General features: G+C 34.8%; 1 protein-coding gene across 1 annotated transcript; it reads left to right on the forward strand.

The window, feature by feature from the left end:
* The first annotated feature begins 11,600 nt into the window (after positions 1–11,600).
* On the forward strand, positions 11,601–12,797 carry LOC129945112 (piggyBac transposable element-derived protein 4-like). The gene has a single exon (XM_056054772.1). The coding sequence runs from the start codon at positions 11,601–11,603 to the stop codon at positions 12,795–12,797; it is 1,197 nt and encodes a 398-aa protein (XP_055910747.1).
* Positions 12,798–21,649: the final 8,852 nt, after the last annotated feature.

A 21,649-nucleotide genomic window follows, 5' to 3' on the forward strand; every position in this document is an offset into this window, starting at 1 on the left:
AAGTATGGTGCCGACAGTGATTAGGTAATCTGTATAATTTTTCTAGTAACTGAACTACCCACTTTAGTTATGGGGTGACCATCCTATAAAATACAAAGCTGAAATAATTTTAAAACATAAACACAATTATTATCTACGTACTTAATAAGTATTTTATTTATTGTACAACTAAAACGGAAGTATTTTGCCCGTCTAACACATGTAGTACAGACACCATACCAAAACACAGATTTTGAAATAGAAATAAAATTTTATTTGATTCATGGAATATACAGATACATAGCTTTTCGAATTCGAATTCGAATGAATAGCGTTGTTATTTCGTAAAACGCTCCATTTTCAACTGCCCCGAAATGTCAGCTGTCACTCTGTTAATTTCTTTTACTTTGACAATTATCATAATGGACACCCTTTATAAACATGTTTTATTCCCTTGTAAAACGCCCATATTTTAACACTCATTTTTTTACTAGCGACTTGGTACCCGTGGCATGATGGTAAGTGCGTTGAACATTTTAGATAGATGCGGTCTGATACAGGATAGATTGGCAGTTCCGCTACTTACCACGTCAGACGACGAACCGTGGATAGGTGACTCCTGTACAATCGGGACGTCGTGGCACAAGGCGAGCAGAGCTCCTTCGGTTCAGTAGGGCTGTGTCCGAATGGGACCGAACTGATAGGGTGAAGCAGGAGAACCAGTTTTGGTGGCTTCAATCGGCACTTGATAGTGGGTAGTCGGGATGGAGTTTTAAGCCTTGGCCGGCTTACATACTTGTTTTATGGTTTTAGGGTTTAGTTTTAAGTAGAATGGCATGGTGGCACACAAAAAAATAAAAAAAATAAAAAAAAAACATGGAAAGTCTTTTCACGATTATTGCCACTTGCGAGAAATTGACAAATCCTCCAAGAGTAATTCTTGTCATGAAAAGAGCTTTATCAAATTAGCAGCTCGGATTCGGTATATAAACTGCAGGTCCCCCCTATCCCTGCAATTACTCACACAGGAATGGCTGAGAGTTCTATGTCACTAGGCCCTGGTTCTCGACGGACTGTTGCACCACCTTATTTATATATTTATGGCACATAGGAACTATGTGTAGTATCCGTTGGACTGTTATGCCAGAGGTCTTTTGTTCAATCCCTGTCTGTGTCATATTAAGTTTTTTTGTCACTTGTTCTACCTCCTGCGAGGAATTGGCAAATTCTTCAAGAGTAATTCTTGGAATGAAAAGCGTTTTTTTCAAAATAGCCGTCCGGATTCGACTTCAATCTGTAAGTCCCCTCCAGCCCTGACAACAGTGCTCGCACATAGGAATGGTTGAGAGTTGTAAGTCACTAGGCAATAGTTCTCTTGAAACTATATGGCAAGTTATGAATTCGTAAGAAATTGTCAACTCGATATTTCAATCAAACATGGCATTACGGTGGTAGAGAAGTTGAAAAAAGTCGGCCCTCCGATTCCGTCGGGCCGTCTGCCTGTCCCGGGGTGGAATCGGCTAAGGTGATTGTTGATAAATGACAATTAAAATAAATAAATTTGACCTTTCTAGGGTGATAGTCAAATTGATACTTAAAAAGCTGTCACAACGAAAATGTGATAGTCATTTTCAAACAAATATGTTTATTCCGAAACACAAACGACTGTAGCATTTTCTTAGTTAGATAATTTTCATTCAAAAAAACACATTCCTGTGACCGACAAAGCTTGCGAAAGTCTAAAAAAATTAAGAAAAGTAAGAATATTATTTAAACACAGCCAATTTGATACTTTTACTTAGATGTTTTATAGGAATCAATTTTAAGTTTTACCATGGCAACAATGAATTTTGACAATTTGAATCTGAAATTGATCAATCGAATTGAATTGAGTTGAATCATTTTACACAGATGGAATGAAAATGATACTCAATTTGAGTATCAAAAATATGATAGTAAATTATCACTTTAATCGCTTTAGCCGATGCTACCCCTGGCTTCTACTGCCCCAGGTTTTTTTTTAATTTTCTCTAATTTTATTTTTCTTAATTTCTTAATTGGCTTCTTTCAATAGAAAAAATATGTTTGTATTGCCCCAGAACGGTATTCCCTTAGAACCCTTATTTTGTTATTAAGTTTTCTCTAGAACTAATGAACTGATTTAAATCATTTCCTTAATAGATCAAAAACGTCGTTGTTTTTATTTTTGATTTAAAAAAAATTAAGTATTTAAAAATGGGTTATTATTTCTTTACGAAAGTGAAATATATAGAGTTAATTAATAAGCTTTAAATACCTGCATATGAAAACAATTTTTAAACTCAAATTGAAGAATTGTATATCTAAACAAAATAATTAAAAAAAAACCGATCTAACGATTTTAAAATACAAATTTTGAAAAATTAAGTTTTTTTGAGGAATCAAATGGCGTTTAAATTGTTGAAAACAAACTTTTTGTCATGGTACGTTTTTAAATCTTAAAATAAAATATAATCGACTCTTTGGATACATGAGCAAGTTCATACGTCGTCTAATCGAACCTAAATTAAAGGTTTTTAGAGAGATGCCTGTATGAGTATTTGTACGTTAGACTAATGTTTTCAACGTCTAGTAATTTTTTTAGAAAAATGCAAAACTAAAAACACACAAAATTCTACTAAAAGGCAACAAAAGTTAAAGATTTTGGCTTCAAACTAATTTATTTCATGAAAAAACTTTCTTTTTTTTTCAAACAATTTGTACAGTTTAAGCCTTTTTTAAAATATGTATGTATGTTTGGAAGAAAAATAATATTTCTCATAAGACTCTTATTTTTCTTTTTAACTACTTCCTTCAAAAAGATTTACATTTTTGAGAAATCAATTTTTAAAATTTAGAAAAAACTACGTATATAATGCTTTTTAAGGCTATTTGATCCGTGATGGTTTTCCACAGGGCCGAATTTAGAGGCCTCAGGGAAATAAAGGAGTGGAGTCAACCTCGCCCCAAGTTATTTTCAAAATAAAGTTAACCACTTTTTTTCACTCGAATTTTTCAATAAATAATTTATTGTGAAACCAAGTCCCTTAGTATTGAACAAACACATACAAATATAAACGGGAAGAAGAATTACCTGAAATTAAGTTTTAGGGTTAAGGAACGGAAGCGCCGAAAAATTGTTGATGATTTAGTTGAAATCCAGTTCTCGGGGTAAATCGCTTTTAATGCCCAGGAGAGATAGTTCGATAGACGATAGCCTATTTTTTATAATTTTAATTTTTTAAAATGAGCACTCTGCAGTTCAATTTGTTACCATCAAAACCAAATACAGTTTCAATGTAATTTCGAGGTTTGGGAATGTAGCTCTAAAATTTTGTCTTTCCAGAATTTGTTAGTAAAATAGTTCCGGCAATTGATCTGTTCCATAACCCTTTTCCTTTTTGTATGAGTCAATCAAAGACACAAATTGAACCAACTCATTACCAAGACTAGGCTCTTAATCATCTTGATACACTTTCACCAATGCCTCTGCTGCAGCGTTCGAATTTTCATCATCCATCTTCTCGATGTGATTCAGGAATCCAGATCTCGAACGTACAGCTTCATAGGCATGAAGACAAAATTACGCACGAAAACTTGAATGGACAGATTCTTTCCTCGATCATGATTCACGCGTCGATCATTTATATTAGCGTTTGACTACTTGTCACGATGAGGTGGATTTTGTATGACAATCGAAATCGATATTCTTCAATAAATATATTATGATACTACTATGAGACTAAGATTTTTTTTAATTCCTTGCATGCAGTTAAATTCGTGAATAATTGGTGTCATTTAATTGTGTCACAATTATAATTAAATTTTTCGAAGTTTCTATTGTGGGCGCCTCCCGTTTGTTGAGGCCCCGGGGTTTCGCCACGGTTGCCTTGCCCTCAATCCGGCGATGGTTTTCCAAATCTATAATTCTTTTCTTCAATATTTAGTTAAAATATTTATATTATTTCATATAATATTCGAAATGGCTGCAAAAGCTACTAGATTTCACGAGTCTTAAGAAATTGTTCCTTTTTTTAAAATCGTTATACAATCTAATGAAAAAATTGAAAAAAGGTTCCAACGACTACAGTACTGCACATTGAACAATTGAGAGTCCATTTTACAAGTTTGCTCAACACTTCACACAGATCACTATCGTTTCAATATGCACCACCTTTAATTATTGATGCGCCTATATCCCAAAATGAGGTAAAAGTAGTTATTGAAAAAGCAAAACAAGATAAAATACCAGAAGAAGATAGAATACCGTATAAATATTTTAAAAATATTACACACGATTTCTTACGCCTTCTAACTTTAGAATTTAACAGAATTTTCGACAACGCTAACGTTCCCGGGAGTTTTAGAAAGGCAATTATTTGTCCGCTACATAAAAAAGGTAATTTTGAAGATCCATACAATTATAGAGGCATCTAATTTTTAAATATCCTTGGCTCGGTATTATACAAAACACTGAACGAGTGGCTCGAATCTGAACAAATATTAAACGAATTCCAAGCTGGCTTAAGGAAAAACTACTCGACAATTGACCAAATTTGTTCATTAAGAAATATTGCTGATATTTATAAAAGTAAAAGAAAAGAGCTTTACGCTTTTTTTGTGGATTTTCGAGCAGCCTTCAATTCAGTTCCCCGGGAAGCACTTTTTTACAAGCTTTATAAATATGGAATCTCAACTAAACTTATATCTGTCATTAGATCCATGTGCGAAAAAAATTTCGCACGAGTTTGGGATGAAAATTCTATTTCAGAAGAGTTTGGTACGTCAATGGGCGTTAAGCAAGGTTGCGTTTTAAGTACTCTTCTCTTTATCTTATACGTAAATGACATAACTGATTCGGTGAAAGGTGGTATTGATATAAGAGGAAAGAATATTCAAGGACTGATATTCGCGGACGATATAGTTCTCCCAGCTGAAACTATAGACGGGATGCAGCTAATGATAAATAGGCTTCAACTTTATTGCAAAACATGGAATCTGGAAGTAAGTGTTTCTAAATCAAAAATGATGATATTATGAAACGTTGGTGGGAAATATTCCAGGAGAAGAAGTGTACGTTTGATGAGGAACCGATAGAAATAGTAAAGGAATACAAGTATCTGGGAGTTTGTATTGCATCTAACTTGAATCTAGAAAAACATTTACAGACCGAATTTTTGGAAGCAAGCGTGCTATGAGTTCTGTGTGGAGAAGTTGCATTCTAAGAAATAGCGTTTCGCACATAGCTAAACACAAAGTATTTCGAGCTACCGCAATTGCAATACTGTTTTACGGAGCACAAGTATGGAGGTATCGATTGTTTGAAGCTGTGGAAAAGTTGCTCTGTTTTTTTTATTAAAAGTACTTTCAAGTTGCCAAGTACGAGGCCCAACTATATGTTACATCTTGAAACAGGAGTAGGACCCCTCTTTTTAGACACACTTAAATTACATTTCAACTACGTGTCAAGCGTTTTGGTAATGGGTGACGAAAGAATTCCGTGAATAGTACTCACACAAGCTATCAATTCTGAAGTTTCGTGTGTTAAAGGGTGGAAGAAACTGGCAATCGAATGCTCAACTACTTTTTCAATATCAACAGACGAAAGTATCGAGGTGCTTAAGTTGAATTTTGATGACTTGCGGAAAAAAAGTCGGCAACGTGATGTACGATAAGTTTATGAGTGAAGCTGAAGCATCTATTTACAGATCTTACTACAGTAAAGTTAACCATTTCTTGAATTACAACGCCTACTTCTTGGCCAAAAACAGTACACAAAAATCAGCTTATTATTTAAAGTAAGAGGTGAACTCATCAATTCGAATAACACTCCTCACCGTCCAGAATTGCTAATATTGTACGATTTATGCATTCGCAAAAAACGCGAAGATGTATTTCATTTCCTGGGAGTTTGTCCAATACTCAAGGAGTACCGAAAGCGCTATTTTGGGATAGATATACACGGTTTAGAAGAAACGATCAACATCTTGAATGGAGAACTAGGTTGGGACCTTCTGTATGAATACTCATTGAACGCTCTTCGCTATAGAACCAGAATAGTTGAGAAACGTTTTGAAGGTTTTAAAGTTTGAAAATTATAAAGATTATTTTGTTGAATTTTATCTAATTAGCTTCTTTCATATATATGTATGTATAAATTTAAAAAAAAAATGTTTGTCTGGTAGACGGCCTTCGGCCAAACCATTTAGAGACCTGTGTAATCGTTCTTGTATCTTTTGAAGTCAATAAAACTAACTAACTCACTAAAAATCTAATGTTAAGAGATATTTTCAATTTTAATTTAAGATTGAAAACCCCGTTTTTGGTTGTATTTTAAAATATTAAAGCTCAAATTTTACAAACCTTATGTCATTAAAAGCATGATTCGAATTAACGACATCTTAATCTTTTAAACAAGTATTGTTTTGTTTTTTTTTTTTTACAAACAAATTTTTTAGACCAGTAAATTAACTAAAAAATCATCACCGGTCCGCATGGTGATTTGTTTGATGTTTAGATGTTTGTTTAGAAAATTATCTCCAACGTGGATATTTCAAAATTATTTTACTTTTTAAATGCAATGTAAAGATATAAATTGATCATATGGCTTTTTGTATTTTTGTAATGTAGTTTTAACTCCATATTACCAATTTTCGTTTACGTAGAATTGAGTGTCATTAATATTCCTTCATATTAATTAATTATATCTCACTATTTGTAACTTGGAAGTAATAATTCAGTCTTAAGTTAAATTGATATACCCGTTTAAAATTACCCAAACCAATTTGTTGTTATGATATTAAAAAAATAAACTTTGAAGTGGGAAAGAACTAATTTTTCCAAAGTAGGTGCTTTCTTTTTTTATGATTAAAATAGTTACTTCCATTATAATGATATTAACGAAGAACAAAATGTTAACTTTAAAATTAGTTTGGTAAAATTATACTTAAAACCCAAATAACTTTAAATTAAAAATAAATTTACACTGTGGATCACTATGAAAGTCGTATAATTTTATTTATTTTAGCAGTATATGTTATTAATTAATACTTATGAATAGATTAATATTTTTAGCAAACGAAATTTATACATTTATCATGTTTAATAAAAATTCTTATCGGGGTTTGCAAAGATCATATAATTATTTATTTGAAAATGGTATACAAAAGTAAGGCTTAGACCATTTCGAATGTACAAGATGTACAATGTACATGTATCACACGTACATGTGTCACCTTCTATATTCAGGGTATTTTATTTCGTTTCATATACGTAATATTCAATGACTTAACATCAGAGTCTTTAGCTTATACAAGCGATTTAGTTGATCTAATAACGCGGGAAAAACTGCAATGGGCCATAGACAGCTTTGATCCATATAAATCTCCAGGACCAGACGGAATCATTCCGGCCGAACTACAAAAATGCTCAGACATGATCATTCCACCATTGGAAATCATTCTGACAAGCTGTGTAAGGTTGAGTTATATTCCCAAAGCCTGGAGAATGGCAAAAGTAGTCTTCAAGCCTAAAGCAGGAAAACCCTCACACGTTAACCCTAAAGATTTACGACCAATCATCCTATCATCCTTCCTTCTAAAAACCTTGGAAAGATTGATTGAAATTTACATCAGACATAATTTAAAACCATGTCTCATTTCCACAGCTCAACATGCTTACTCTAAGGGAAAATCAGTAAAAGCAGCACTTCACTCGCTGGTACGTACTATTGAACATTCCCTCGAATACAAAGAATATAACCTGGTAACGTTCCTAGATATTGAAGGAGCTTTCAACAACGTCAGTTACCAGGTGATCACAACAGCAATGGATTAGCTGAAATTACAGAAGTCACTCATAGATCTTATAAGTCTTATGCTCAAAAGCAGGACAATAATTTCTAACATGAGAAGTTTTACTACCACCAGATCGGTGAATCGAGGCACTCCCCAAGGTGGAGTCCTTTCGCCTCTTTTATGGAACATGGTAGTAAACGACTTACTTACAGCATTGGAAAAAGAGGGTTTCAAGGTGATTGCCTACGCTGACGACGTTGCGATATCCGTATCTGGGAAGCACCCCCAAGTTCTCTCGGAACTCCTACAAAATGCCCTAAACAGGCTAACTAAATGGGCTAAGCAATGTGGATTGGACGTCAACCCACACAAAACAGAATTAATACTCTTTTCGAGAAGATATAAAATTTCTCAGATTAGCCCACCCAAGATAAGAGGAATACCATTAAGCTTTTCCGATCAACCTAAATATTTGGGCCTCATTTTAGACAAAAAACTAAATTGGAAGGCAAATATTGATGAAAGAGTCAAAAAGGCTACTGTAGCGCTGTTTACTTGTAAAAGGGCCATATGATCAAAATGGTGCTTCTCCCCAAAAATAACCCACTGGCTATACACTTCGGTAACCAGGCCGATACTCATTTATGGAGCTGCCAACTCATGTGTAAGGCTTAGAGCCACCTCTCAATGGACCAGTAACAATACTGGACATACTACTATTCTAGACTATTTCAGATCTATCCCAGATCGCTTAGACTATACCACCCCAAAAATGGTATTTGGTAAAAGATTCCATGTGTCCATCCCTTCAAGATCCTCCTGGGAAGAAGGGAGACCCCTGGAAGACGATGCGGTACACTTCTATACTGACGGTTCAAAGACCGATCACGGAGTTGGAAGTGGTATCTTTTCGGGGCAACTGAATCTCAGTCTATCCTATAGACTTCCCAATCAATGTAGTGTATTCAAGGCAGAAGTAATAGCGATTAAAGAAGCACTATCCTGGCTCAAAGAAAACGTCATATCTTGTAGGGATATACGAATCTTCTCAGACAGCCAAGCCGCTCTAAAATCTCTAGCGTCTCTCTCCACAAACTCTTAAACAGTCCACGATTGTCAATCATCTCTGAATGAGATGACGGAACAGTTTAACATTCACCTCATTTGGGTGCCGGGCCACATAGACATTCCGGGAAATTGCAAAGCCGATGAGCTCGCCAAAAACGGAACACTTCTACCTTATGTTAGACAAAAACATAAGATAGGAACACCACTTGCTACATACAAATGTCTTCTCAAGCAATATGCTCTAGAAACAACAAATGCTAGATGGTCACAAAGTACCACCTGCCTAGCAACCAAGCAAATATGGCCAAGTATTGACTTAAAACGGTCAAAAAGCTTGATATCACAGAGCAGACAAAGTATAAGCTCCACAATTGGAGTAATAACGGGACACTGCCTCATAGAAAGACATGCTCTGAAGCTAGGGCTCTACACAAATGACTTGTGTAGAAGCTGCATGGACTAGGAGGAAGAGGAAACAGTCCAACACCTTCTATGTACATGTCCAGCACTCTCCATTAGAAGGAATTACTTTCTCGGTAATCCCTTCTTCGATAACACCAGTGAACTGGCAACGATTGACACAAAACGTCTCTCTAACTTTATTAAAAGTACAAAATGGTTTGTTTAAGTTCATTACTCTCCCATGAGTAACCTCATTAGTGGTATCACAATGGACCCTTGAGGTCTACGTGTGTCAATGACATCTGGACAGCCACTCCAACCTAACCTAACCTTTATACTTAATATTTGATTGAAGAATGCAATCAGCAATTTATACCTTAAGTATATTGCAATCATTTCCTCACCAATAATCTGCTGCAATAAATTGGAATGCAACAATTTCTGACTCAATGCATTCACATTCACTTGAAATCTTTGCATTCTATTGCAGCCCTTGAATTGTTTTGTACTCTTTGCATTTATTTAAAGTATATATATGTAATGTTTTAAGCACGTGATTACTTATGATTGCAAAGACTTCAATTGGATCCAAAAAAGACCAAGTGAATGTTAATAAATACATACAGTCTCAAATGATGGCAATCTTTTTAGGTTTAAATGATTACAAGATGCATTCAAAATAATATTTACTAAGACTGCATTGTTCGACAGCCCTGTACATTTTATGTTTTAAAATATTATAGCTTCTCTCAAGCCTTAAGCTCGAAAGCGTATTTTCGTTTTTAAATTTAATGTTTTTATGATTACATTTTCATTTAGCAAAATTCATTTTTTTTATATTATGCGCACTAAAGGGGTTATGGATATCCTTATAATTATTAAACACAGTGCTAACAGGAGGATAGGATTAGATAGGAGAAACCGATGCATATTGGTGTTGAAGGTCTGCACATCGTAATGAGTGGGAAATACTGAGCCTGGTAAAGCATTACGAAAGCACATACTTGTAATCCGGCTAAAGAAAGAACCTCTTTACCTAATGGTAGGTGTGAAATTGGGCTCTAGGGTAAACTGATGGGTATTACGGTTGAATAACAAGAACTACAAAAAAAAAATGTTAAGCTAGTGTTAAGTTAAGTTAAGTTATGATAGCTTGTATTAAGCTAAATAAAATAAATAAATAAAAAAATTGCCCCTCTAATGCCTCACCCCGCCTCAAGGCGGTCTTAATTAAACAAGTGCCAAAGGTAGCGGTTTCTTGTTTTTTCAATAATCTGTTAGGCTTTACCTCTAGATTACATATTGTTTTGTGCATTGCTTTTTATTGCAAGTTCTTTGCGCTTGTTGTTCGCGATTTACATTCAATTGAAATTAAAAAAGTGGTATTTTTTGTAAAATAAATATTTTTTTAAAAACCTCGTTTTTCAAATTAAAAAAAAAAATCTAATATTGGTAAATTTCTATTGGAAAAATTACGAGTAAGTAAATAAATTATTTTTTGTTGATTTGTGAAAAAAAGTGATGTGCTGTTTCGTTCTTTGTGTCGTTCATGAGTGTTTTTTTGGAGCCCGCCTAGAGGCGGCCTCAGGTAGTTAAGTGTAATTTTTTTCTTCTCCCCAGTACATACTGATTCCAAGTTTCTCATGTAGATATGTCGAGAAAATCTTTGAGGAATCTTTTTAAGACGAAGGATGATAAAGCTGACCTTGTTGAATATTTTTCGAGTAGTGAAGATATGGATGGTGAAGATTTTGATGAAGATGATAATTTTGATGATCCAGATTTTATGTGTTCGGAAGACGAGTTTTTGATTGACGATTGCTTACAAAACAATCTAAATTCAACTGAATTATTGATGGATCCTGAAGTTGCAAGTCTGAATTTTAGCTCTTTTGCATCGTTGCCTTCCACGTCTGCTGCTGCACTTGCTACATTGCAATCAAATTCCAGTAGTGTTGTATCTGATGGTGTTACTCCACGTTCCAGGAAACGAAAACGCAATTCAAATTGCTTCGAATTGGAACAGGAAGAAGATGGTCCAGATCCAGATATTTCTACAACTGGTCAATTTATTGGGCCCTTTAATTGCATGCGAAATGATGCTCAGGAGTTCCGGTCTATTATGTGGAAGAAGAAAAACTTGCAAGTGCATGTAAATGAAATCATTTTTCGGGGTGAAAAAGAGTTGCCAAATGACGTCAAAGCTCTGAAAACACCATTTGATTTTTTTCAATACTTCTTGACTGATGACATTCATTCGAACCAATCCGAAATGCAATGACTCGAATGAGGTTCGAACAAATACGTCAGTTTCTCCATTTCAACGACAATTCTACCATGGTGCATAAGGGCCAGCCTGGATACGACAAATTACACCGAATAAGACCATTGATAAATCATTTCAATGAACGTTTTGGGTCTATTCCTATGTTACATCGGCTTTGTGTTGATGAACAAATGTGTGCAACAAAAATGGGAGGTAACCCTACACGTCAATATATGCCAGCCAAACCACATAAATGGGGAACTAAGCTGTTCGTTTTATGTGATAGTATGGGATTTTCGTATGCTTGCGAGATTTACTCAGGTGCAGGAGATAATGTGGTGCCTGTAAATGCACCAGATCTTGGAGCATCTTCAAATGTCGTCGTGCGCTTGTCAAATTATATTCCAGATGACGTAAATCATATTGTATATTTTGACAATTTTTACACGTCAATAGGGCTTCTTACATACCTAAGAAGTCGAGGAATTTATAGTTTGGGAACAGTTCGATCAAATCGAGTTCCAAATATAAAATTATCCACCGAAGCGGACCTGGCGAAGCGCAAAGTTGAGCGAGGTTACTCGGAAGAATACGTTGCTAATGTAAACGGCATTGATATTAGCAGCGTTTTGTGGATGGACAATAAGAGCGTTCGACTTTTATCTACTTATTGCGGTGTTAAACCTTTTTTATCAAACATGTCAAACCCAGGACCTTCCACATCTTCACGATGGGATAGAAAAACGAAGCAGAAGATCGAAATTGACTGTCCATTTATTATAAAAGAGTATAATCGACATATGGGAGGTGTCGATCTAATGGATGGTCTTCTAGGTCGATATCACATTCGTATGAAAACAAGGAAATGGACAAATCGAATTTTTTTTCATCTATTGGATGTGGCGATGGTAAATGCTTATATCCTTTATCATAGGTCAAACAAGGAAGTCACCATTGAACTTCCAAATTTTCGATCAGAAGTAGCTGAGACTTTGTGCATAATTTCAACCGATTCCAAGAAACCTAGAGGCCGGCCAGTGTCATCACCAATACCACCACCTTCGAAATCAAAAAAGTCTTACTTTCCGACTTCAGAAGTTCGATATGATAATGTTGGCCACTGGTGCATATTTCAGGACCGCAATGGTAAGAAAACTTGCAAGCAACCGGGATGTAAATCGGAGACGCAAGCATATTGCACAAAATGTAAAATAAACCTCTGTAATTCTACCTCAAAGTCTTGCTTTATGACTTTTCATCAACGTTAGGTTTATTCTTGATTTTCTTTATTTTTCAGCATTTAAATAAAATATTTTGAATAACCCATTATGTTACACCTGTGTTATTTTTTTTTCATGATAAGACCTGAGCCCGCCTACAGGCGGTCTCCTTATTTTTACCTGTAAAAGGTGAATACTTTTATGTAATGAAAAACTGATTTCAGATTCGTGTTTATCACATGCATTTTAGTATATGCTGAATTTTTGAATCAAATACAAAAATAAGGCATTAGAGGGTTAAAGGGAGGGATGCAACCGGCCATTTCAATAGAGCATTGTTTACAAAAGTAACGATAAAATAATGACAGGTGTTCAAGAGAAGAAATGTCTCGGTAAGAGAACGATCTCCAATCATTTGTAGAGCTGTTTTTTTTTTTCAATTTTATCCGAAGATTTCAGTACGTTATTGGAGCACCAGCCCAAGTATGAGAGTTATGTCCAAGTTTTGGACTAATAAAAGCTTTGTAAATTATAGTCGGATCAGAAGGGGTAAAAACTTCTTGCATCGTCGGAGAAAACCTAAATACTTAGCAGTATTTTTGGCGATGTCAAATATGTGATCACTCCACAACAAGATGATAGCTGTTCAGTCTCCCCGATGCAAGTACCACACATAAATAATGGCATTGGGAGAGGGTTACGCTTTTGCGACAGTATAGACAGCATTGAGTTATTGAAGCATTAAATTCTACACGGTTTTTGAATCCCCATTGAACAATGCTTCTTCAAAAAACTTCAAGTGTTCAACAGAGGTAAGAGAATCATTAAAACAAATTAAATTCATTGTTCCTCACAATATTGACAATAAATTAAGAAATTTTGTCAAAGGGAACTATACAAGGTTGTTAAGTTTTTTTGTATTAGTGAGAATTATTATAGAAGGTACAATGTTTTATCAACAGGTGAAATTTAATTTGAAATAATATCTGCAAGTTAGCAACAATTATTTACAAACTTCCGTCATTTGTAGCAGCTGCCTAAAAAAAAAGAATAATACTTTATAACGTACGATTGTTTTTCTTGCACCCACTAAAAGTTTGTTAAATGTATTAGTTTTGAATACTTGATGCAGAGTTGTAGCATTTCTCATTAGAGTAGCACGACGAAGGAACTATTAACTGTTCTTGACAGTACGACCTAAGTTAGATTCACGAATGTCAAATAAACACTACATTTTTCGAAATTTAATAAAACTGAGTATGCAGTTGATTGTAGCTTTTTTGTTGTAAATTAGTTGTGGAACAAAAAATTTGTAGCTCGACGATTTAAAAAAAAAATTGGTATGTAGTGCTAGGTTAAAGTCAAGTTAGCACCACACTTTTTGATTTTGTTAAAACTAAGTACGTAATTAGTTGACAATTATTTGTTGAAAATTAGTTGAGAAAAGAAAAAAATTAAAAAAATGTTGTTTACTTCATTTTTTTTTTAAAGAGGGGATATAGTGCTAACTTGACATCGTGAGTCCAGGCAGAAAACAAGGATATTCGAAAATGTAACGATGCAATTAAATGAAGAACTTCGGATATGTACGTGGAGTGTTAGGTCCCTTAACAGACCACATGCAGCCGAACAATTAGCGGAAGCCCTAAACTGCTGCAAGGCAGATATTACAGCCATCCAAGAAGTGCGATGGGATGGACCGGGCAAACGCAAACTAAAATACTGCGATATCTACTACGGCGACTGCTACCGAGAACAAAGACAGCGTCTATTTGGGTGTGGATTTGTTGTTGGAACTAGACTCAGGCAAAAAGTCTTGAGTTTCAACAGTGTGAGCGAGCGCATCACGACAATCCGCATCAAGGCTAAATTCGCCAACATAAGCCTAATATGAGCGCATGCCCCAACAGGGGAGAAAGATGAAGACACGAAAGACGTATTCTTCGAGCTCTTGGACAAGACATATGAGTAGCATATTAATGGCTATGACATTAAAATTGTCTTAGGAGATTTTAATACCAAGCTAGGAAAAGAAGACATCTTTGGTGGCATAATCGGAAGATACAGCCTGCACGACACCACTTTCGGCAACAGATTCAGGCTGGTCGATTTCGCTCCGGGGCAAGACGTTCTGGTAGCTAGTACACAGTTCAAGCATCTTAATATCCGCAAGGGACATGGAAATCTCCTGATCAATCAACCGTCAACCAGATTGACTAAATTGCGATCGACGCACGACACTTCTCCAGTATCCAGGATATCCGAACATTCCGAGAGGCCTACATTGACTCGGACCACTACCTCGTAGCCAAGGTATGGCTACGGATATCCCGATCCAAGCCAAAACAAGGAAGTACTGTGAGAAGATTCGACGTTAGATGGTTACAATCGCAAGAGGCTGGCATGTCCATACAAAACGGCGCTGAGGAGCTGAAGAGGAGAGAGGAACACCGGCTTCTTAGATGGAAAAAAAGAGAGCATGAGAAGCGCGCGATCGAGGAGATAGAGGGATGTCACAACAGGAATGAGGTTCGTAAATTTTACCAAAAGGTAAAAAACTTCCCAAGGGTACCAGCCACGAACCGAAGCCTGTAAAGACGATCAGGGGAACATCGTAGTAGAACAGCAGTCGATGCTGAGAATATGGAAAGATCACTTCTCCAAATTATATAACGGCGTTGACGAACCGAATTCCGCTGTAAGGAAGATAGAACCACTCAATCTCGGCGACGCAGATCAACAATTCCGCCTACCCAACCTTCACGAAGTGAAGATAGCTATATCTAAACTTAAGTCAAACAAAGCTGCTGGAGCTGACGAAATCGCTGCCGAACTATTCAAAGCAGCAGGCGACGACTTGGTACGGAGCATGCACAAACTCATCTGCAAAATATGGTGGGAAGAAAGCATACCCGATGAGTGGAATCTCAGCATAGTGTGCCCGATACATAAGAAAGGAGACCCTCTAACTGCGCCAACTACAGAGGCATCAGTCTCCTTAACATTGCGTATAAGATCCTCTCTGCCGTATTATGTGAACGTCTAAAGCCATTCGTCAACAACCTGATTGGTCCTTATCAGTGTGGCTTCAGACCAGGAAGGTCCACTATCAACCAAATATTCACACTACAGCAGATCTTGGAAAAAACCCAGGAGCTTCAAATCGATACCCACCATCTCTTTATCGATGTCTAGTTTTGGCATCCCTGTCAAATTTATCCGTTTGTGCAGAATGACGATGGAGAATGCACGCTGCTCTATCAAGATGGGCAAAGATCTCACCGATGCATTTGATGTCAAAAAAGGGTTTAGACAAGGCGATGCACTGTCATGCGACTTCTTCAACATCGTTCTGGAAAGAATTGTGCAAAACTCAACCCTCAACACTAGAGGCACAATCTTCCAAAGGTCCATCCAATTACTCGGACGCGCAGATGATATTGACATAGTTGGAAGATCAAAGTGATGTCAGTGGAGCGTTTTTGAGCATTGCGACGGAAGCGAAGAAGATGGGTTTAGTGGTCAATAAGGGCAAGACCAAGTATATGCTGCCATCAAAAAAGGACACTGAACGACGACGTCTTGGACAAAACGTCACCATGGACAGCTATAACTTTGAGGTAGTTAAGGACTTTGTCTAAGTAGGCAACGCTATTAATACAGACAACGACACCAGCGCTGAGATCAAACGAAGAATAACTCTTGCAAATCGCACCATCTATAAGACACTCTTCATCCCGGTTCTCAATTATGATATTGAATCTTAAGAATCAAGTAATTAATTTTGTTCACCGACAAACAGTATTCATTTTTTCACTTCGACCCTTAAGATGTTCTCCTTCAGGTTCCATTTATTTTAAATACTTAACGCACTTATTTATTTACTTAAAGTGGTCCTGCGCGGACTAGGGTCTCACCCAACAAATTTCTCCATCTAGCCCTGTCCTTTCTTGATGACAAAATGTACTTTGTTTTGCCCTCATTAACACCTAAACCCATTTTTTACCGCCTCTGACTCAAAACTCGCAAACTCGAGTTCTTTCGATTATGTCAAAGTCATCTTCATCAACATACGAGGTGTGTTGAAAAATTTCCCGGAATTTTTCAATTTTGCGGGTCTGGAGAGTCCGAAAGTAAACATTTTTTTTATTGTGTTGGTATGCATGCCCCTTAAGTTTGATTCAATTTTCAGCTAAAGTCACTGTTTATTTTGTCCGTGGTAGTTTTTGCAGAATTTTGACCAAAACGACAATCGCATGAACATCGCACAGAAGCTGTTAAATGACGTCAACGACGATCCAAGTTAGCTTGAAAGGGGCATAATTGGTGAAGAACAACAACAACGTCCACCTGGAAGCATCCAACGTCACCAAGAGTGAAAAAAGCACGTCAAGATCGATCAAATGTGAAGGTTTTGCTTGATGTTTTCTTCGATTATAATGGCATAGTGCATCGAGAGTTCTTACCACCAGGTCGTTCGGTTAATAAGGAGTATTACCTTGAAGTTATGCGATGTTTGCGTGAAGCAATCCAAAAAAAACGCTCAGATTTATGGAAAAACAATAAATGGCTTTTGCACCACGGTAACGCACCTGAATATCAAGAGTTCTTCGAAGATTGCAAAAAACGCTGGCATAAGTGTATTATACCTAGGGGGAGGACAACTATGACATTGATGTAAACGAATAAATAAATATTTTTTTGAAAAAAACGAAAATTCCGGTTACTTTTTGAACACACCTAGTATGCCAGTAATTGGATAGATTTTTTAAAGATAGCGCATCTAGTGGTGACGAGTGAGCTCTGTACTTTCAAGGACAATGTTAAAGAAATCGCCTTGCCTTAAGCCTTTATTGACATCAAAAGTCTCTGTTAAGATGCTTCCAACCTTTATGGAAGAGCGCGAATTCTCCATTGTCATCCTGCACAATTAATTATTTATTTTTATTAAATTCTCTATGTACAATTTTAATAATGTTAACATAAATATTTATTTAAAATAAAAATAGTGGGTACCATTCTATAGTTCAAAACTAGAGGCAAACGAACTATATGAGGAAATATAGAACAAATGAATATTTGGTGTACGAGTACTTTCTTACATGCAAATAGCAAAAAGTTTAAAAAAATAATAATTATTAAATTAAATAAAGCGAAAATTGAAAAGAAAAGTAAATACAAAGCTAAAAAGTTATGCTATACTTAAAAACAGATTTCTGACCATCGCACTGTTAATTTTAATAGATTTTTTGTACAAGTTCGTTTTAATAAGAACATTTCATTGGGTACGGACATAAAGTATTTTTTTAATTCTCCAGTATGTTGTTTCCAATTTAAGTTTTTGTCAATAGTAACTCCTTAATATTTAAAACTATTAACGAATTCAATTTCAAAAACAATGATTTGAACAAGGTGTCATATTTTCAAAGCTGGATTTTCCACAAGAAGTTGTAGCTAAGCTAAGTTTCTTACATGTTCCTGAATGGAAGATAACATTACAGTCCAACATTGGAGCTGTTTGTTTTAAATTGCAGACCGTTAGTTTTGTTTTTATTTCACTTAAAATAAGCTCATACTTAGAAAACCATTGTGTTAGTACATTTAATTTTTTTTGTAACAAAGCGATCAATTCAAATAGGGAATTGCTAGCATATGTCAGAGCCATATCATCAGCGAACGCTGTTATTTTGCTTATTGATTATTTTTAAAAGACAAAGTTTATGTAAATCAAAACAATATTGGACCTAGCACGGATCCTTGAGGAACACCGGTAGTAAGCTCCTGAACATCGCCAAATATCCCATCGATTCTAACTCTTTGATGTCTTGCGGATAAATAGGAAGCAAACCAATCGAAAACCGGATCTCTAAAACTAGCTTTATAATTTTTTCTTAAATGGATCTGATGATTGACCAAATCAAATGCTTTAGTCAGATCAATAAACTACCCTAGAACACTTATTGTTGTTAAAACTTTCACTCACGTCACTGCACAACTTTAATATTGCATCTTCAGTACCCCTACCTCCACGAAAACCAAATTGGTCGTTCCTGCAAAAATTAATGTTTGTCTAAAAAAAAAACACCATACCATCTTCTATGAGTTCTTCAAAAAGTTTAGAGAATGTTCGTACTATGAATATTGGCCGGTATTGACTCATAACACTACGACTACCCTTTTTAAACAACGGAATGACTTCAGCTTTTTTCAAAGGCCATGGGAAAATTATTATGCTACTCATATTGAATATGAAGCGAATCACGTCAACTATAAGGCAATTCGCTTAAGCTACATTATGCAGGTTGTTCTAATAGATGCTGTCACATGCGGCCTTGAAATCGATGGTGGGTGTCGATTTGATGTTCTTGGGTTTTTTTAGGACCCACCGAGGTTGCCTACTTTTTCCGTGAGATACTGTGTATCTATTTAAATGATTTTAATGGTTTGCACTCTTAGGGATTGAGTTCTTATTTATTAACTTCCCATAGAAAGTTATTGTAATGGGTCCGATTTGTCAAATTGAAAATTTTGACATTTCTTAACTTTTCAAGGTAACTATAAGGTCGAAATAAAAGATTTTTAGAAAGATGTCGGTACGTCCGCACGTTCGCCACGTTTTTTCGTCGTCCATAGCTCAAGAACCAGAAGAGATATTGACTTCAAATTAATTTTGTTACACAGACAATAATACAGAAAGGCTCTCAACAAAATTGCGTGTGTGGTTTTTTTCCCATAGCAGATTAAAAAAAGGTAAACCTTTTGGCTAACCCTAAATATTGTATTAAATTGTATATAATATATTGTAACATGATATTAAATAAGTATAGTTTTATAAGTCAAAAAAACTGAAAACAAATTTGTCACCTCTAAAATTTACGAATACAAAACGATTTTATCCCCATAAGTTTTTAACATCTAGTGAAATTTTGAGAAAAATCAAATTGAATTTTTTTTTTTTTAAATAAAAACCAATGAAAAACATTAATCAAAGTTATTAAAAATTGATTTTCGACTAAAATATCTTTTCAAAACATTGATATATTGGCTAAAAACTGCTTTTATCTTATAAAAAATATTGTTTTCAATATTCGGAAAAATGTTGAGAAAAATCGAATTGATTAATTTTTTTAAAACTAAAAACTTAAACAAAAAACAATACTGGAACTAAAAATTTACTTTTGACTCAAATACCTTATCGAAAATTAAAAATATTGTCTCCAAACTATTTTTATTTCACAGAAAATATTGTTTTCAATATTCATTAGTGTTTTTTTTTTATAAATACCCAACAGTCCATGTTTTAATTAAAAAATAAAATCAACAAAAAATAGTACGCAAATTTGGTAAATATTGATGTTCGGTTCTTGATATCTCTCAAAATAATTTCATTATCCAATTTGTAAAAATTTAAGAAATGCTCCTTAATTTAGTAAAAAATTGTTTTCGACTAAAAATCTATTTAACAAAACTAGATTTTAAAACTAAATTATTTCTTTATTTGAAAAATATTGTTGTTAATTTTAATTTTTTAAGAATATGTAATTCAATTGGCAACTTTTTTAACCCAACACGAAAACTAACAAACTTTTAAGCAAGACAAATCGACAAACAAGATGGGAAGTTATCAGTGTGGGTCGCATCCCAGTGTCTTTTTTGTTTTTACTTTTGTATGCAATTAATGTCTTATCAATTATCATACTCTTTTACTGTGGTATTTTCTTCTTTATTTCTTATAAGATCATGAATATTAGAGTGAGCTTCTTTTGACTTAAAACTGAGTAGATATAATCCTAATCAAACATTTTAATTAGTCAAACTCAGCATATTTTAACATAATTTTTGTAATCACTTAATTTAAATTAAGGTACGTCAAATCAAAAATCAAATCAAAACGGTATTGATAGAAAATATTATTCAGCATAAAAAGTATTTTAATATTGATAGTTTGATTAAAAAAAAAATTAACACATCAAATACTTATGTAATGTGCATAATTTGCAAAATTCATAAACTATTTTTATAGTAATGACGCGATTGGCCCAATCAGTCAATTAATAATTATAATTTACTCGTAAAAAGAGAAACTCAAACCCCATTTCTTACGTCAACTGATAAGATGAAATCGAAAACCATCGACACCAGCTTGCTCCCTCCATCTCCAGCTTCTTATAAATTAGTGGAAGCTGATCAGTTCAGCTGTTGATTCAAAAAAAAATTTTATTATAACTTTTTTGGATGAATTACTTGAAAAATTTAAATTATTTTGAGGCAAAACTGTTGGTAAGAGAAATATTATTAAACCAATTTTCGAAAACACACATTTCACAAAAATAAGGTAATAATTTGTTCTGGAAAATAAGACCCAATCCCGGTCTATTCTAGGGGTTGACAATAAGTGTCAAAAACTAAAAATGGCTGCTCAAATGACCTTGATTTTCAAAACTGTTTACAAACGTCATTAACAGCTGAAAGAAGAACAAAATGGCAGCAATTGAATCCACCAATTTTTCAAACGATAACATAGGTCTTGTGACTAGCTGCCAATTATACCAACATTTAATTCTGACCAAAAAAAATATGAAACCAAATTTACTTCTTGATGAGACAAATATAATAATTGCAGGTAATTTTCTTCCCAAAATCAAGGAGGAGGTAATTATATCAGGTAAAATTAAAACTCACTTCCATTATTTTATTCAGCATATCAATCTTACCTTCAAGACTAAATTAAAAGAAAAAAATATGGTAACCGTATTTATAATTTTCTTTTAATTTGCTATAGGACTCAAGTATAGGTAACTTATAAGACCGATGCAGCCTCCTGTATTCGACCCCCCTAATGAAGATGCCTTACAGTACAGTATCTATGGTATACAATTGTATATTAATGCGGTGTAACT

This window comes from Eupeodes corollae, chromosome 2 (genome assembly GCF_945859685.1).
Source record: "Eupeodes corollae chromosome 2, idEupCoro1.1, whole genome shotgun sequence".
NCBI lineage: Eukaryota > Metazoa > Arthropoda > Insecta > Diptera > Syrphidae > Eupeodes > Eupeodes corollae.

Excerpts from the sequence above, each read along its gene's own strand:
- LOC129945112 (XM_056054772.1), top strand. The coding sequence starts at position 11,601 with ATGGTGCATAAGGGCCAGCCTGGATACGACAAATTACACCGAATAAGA.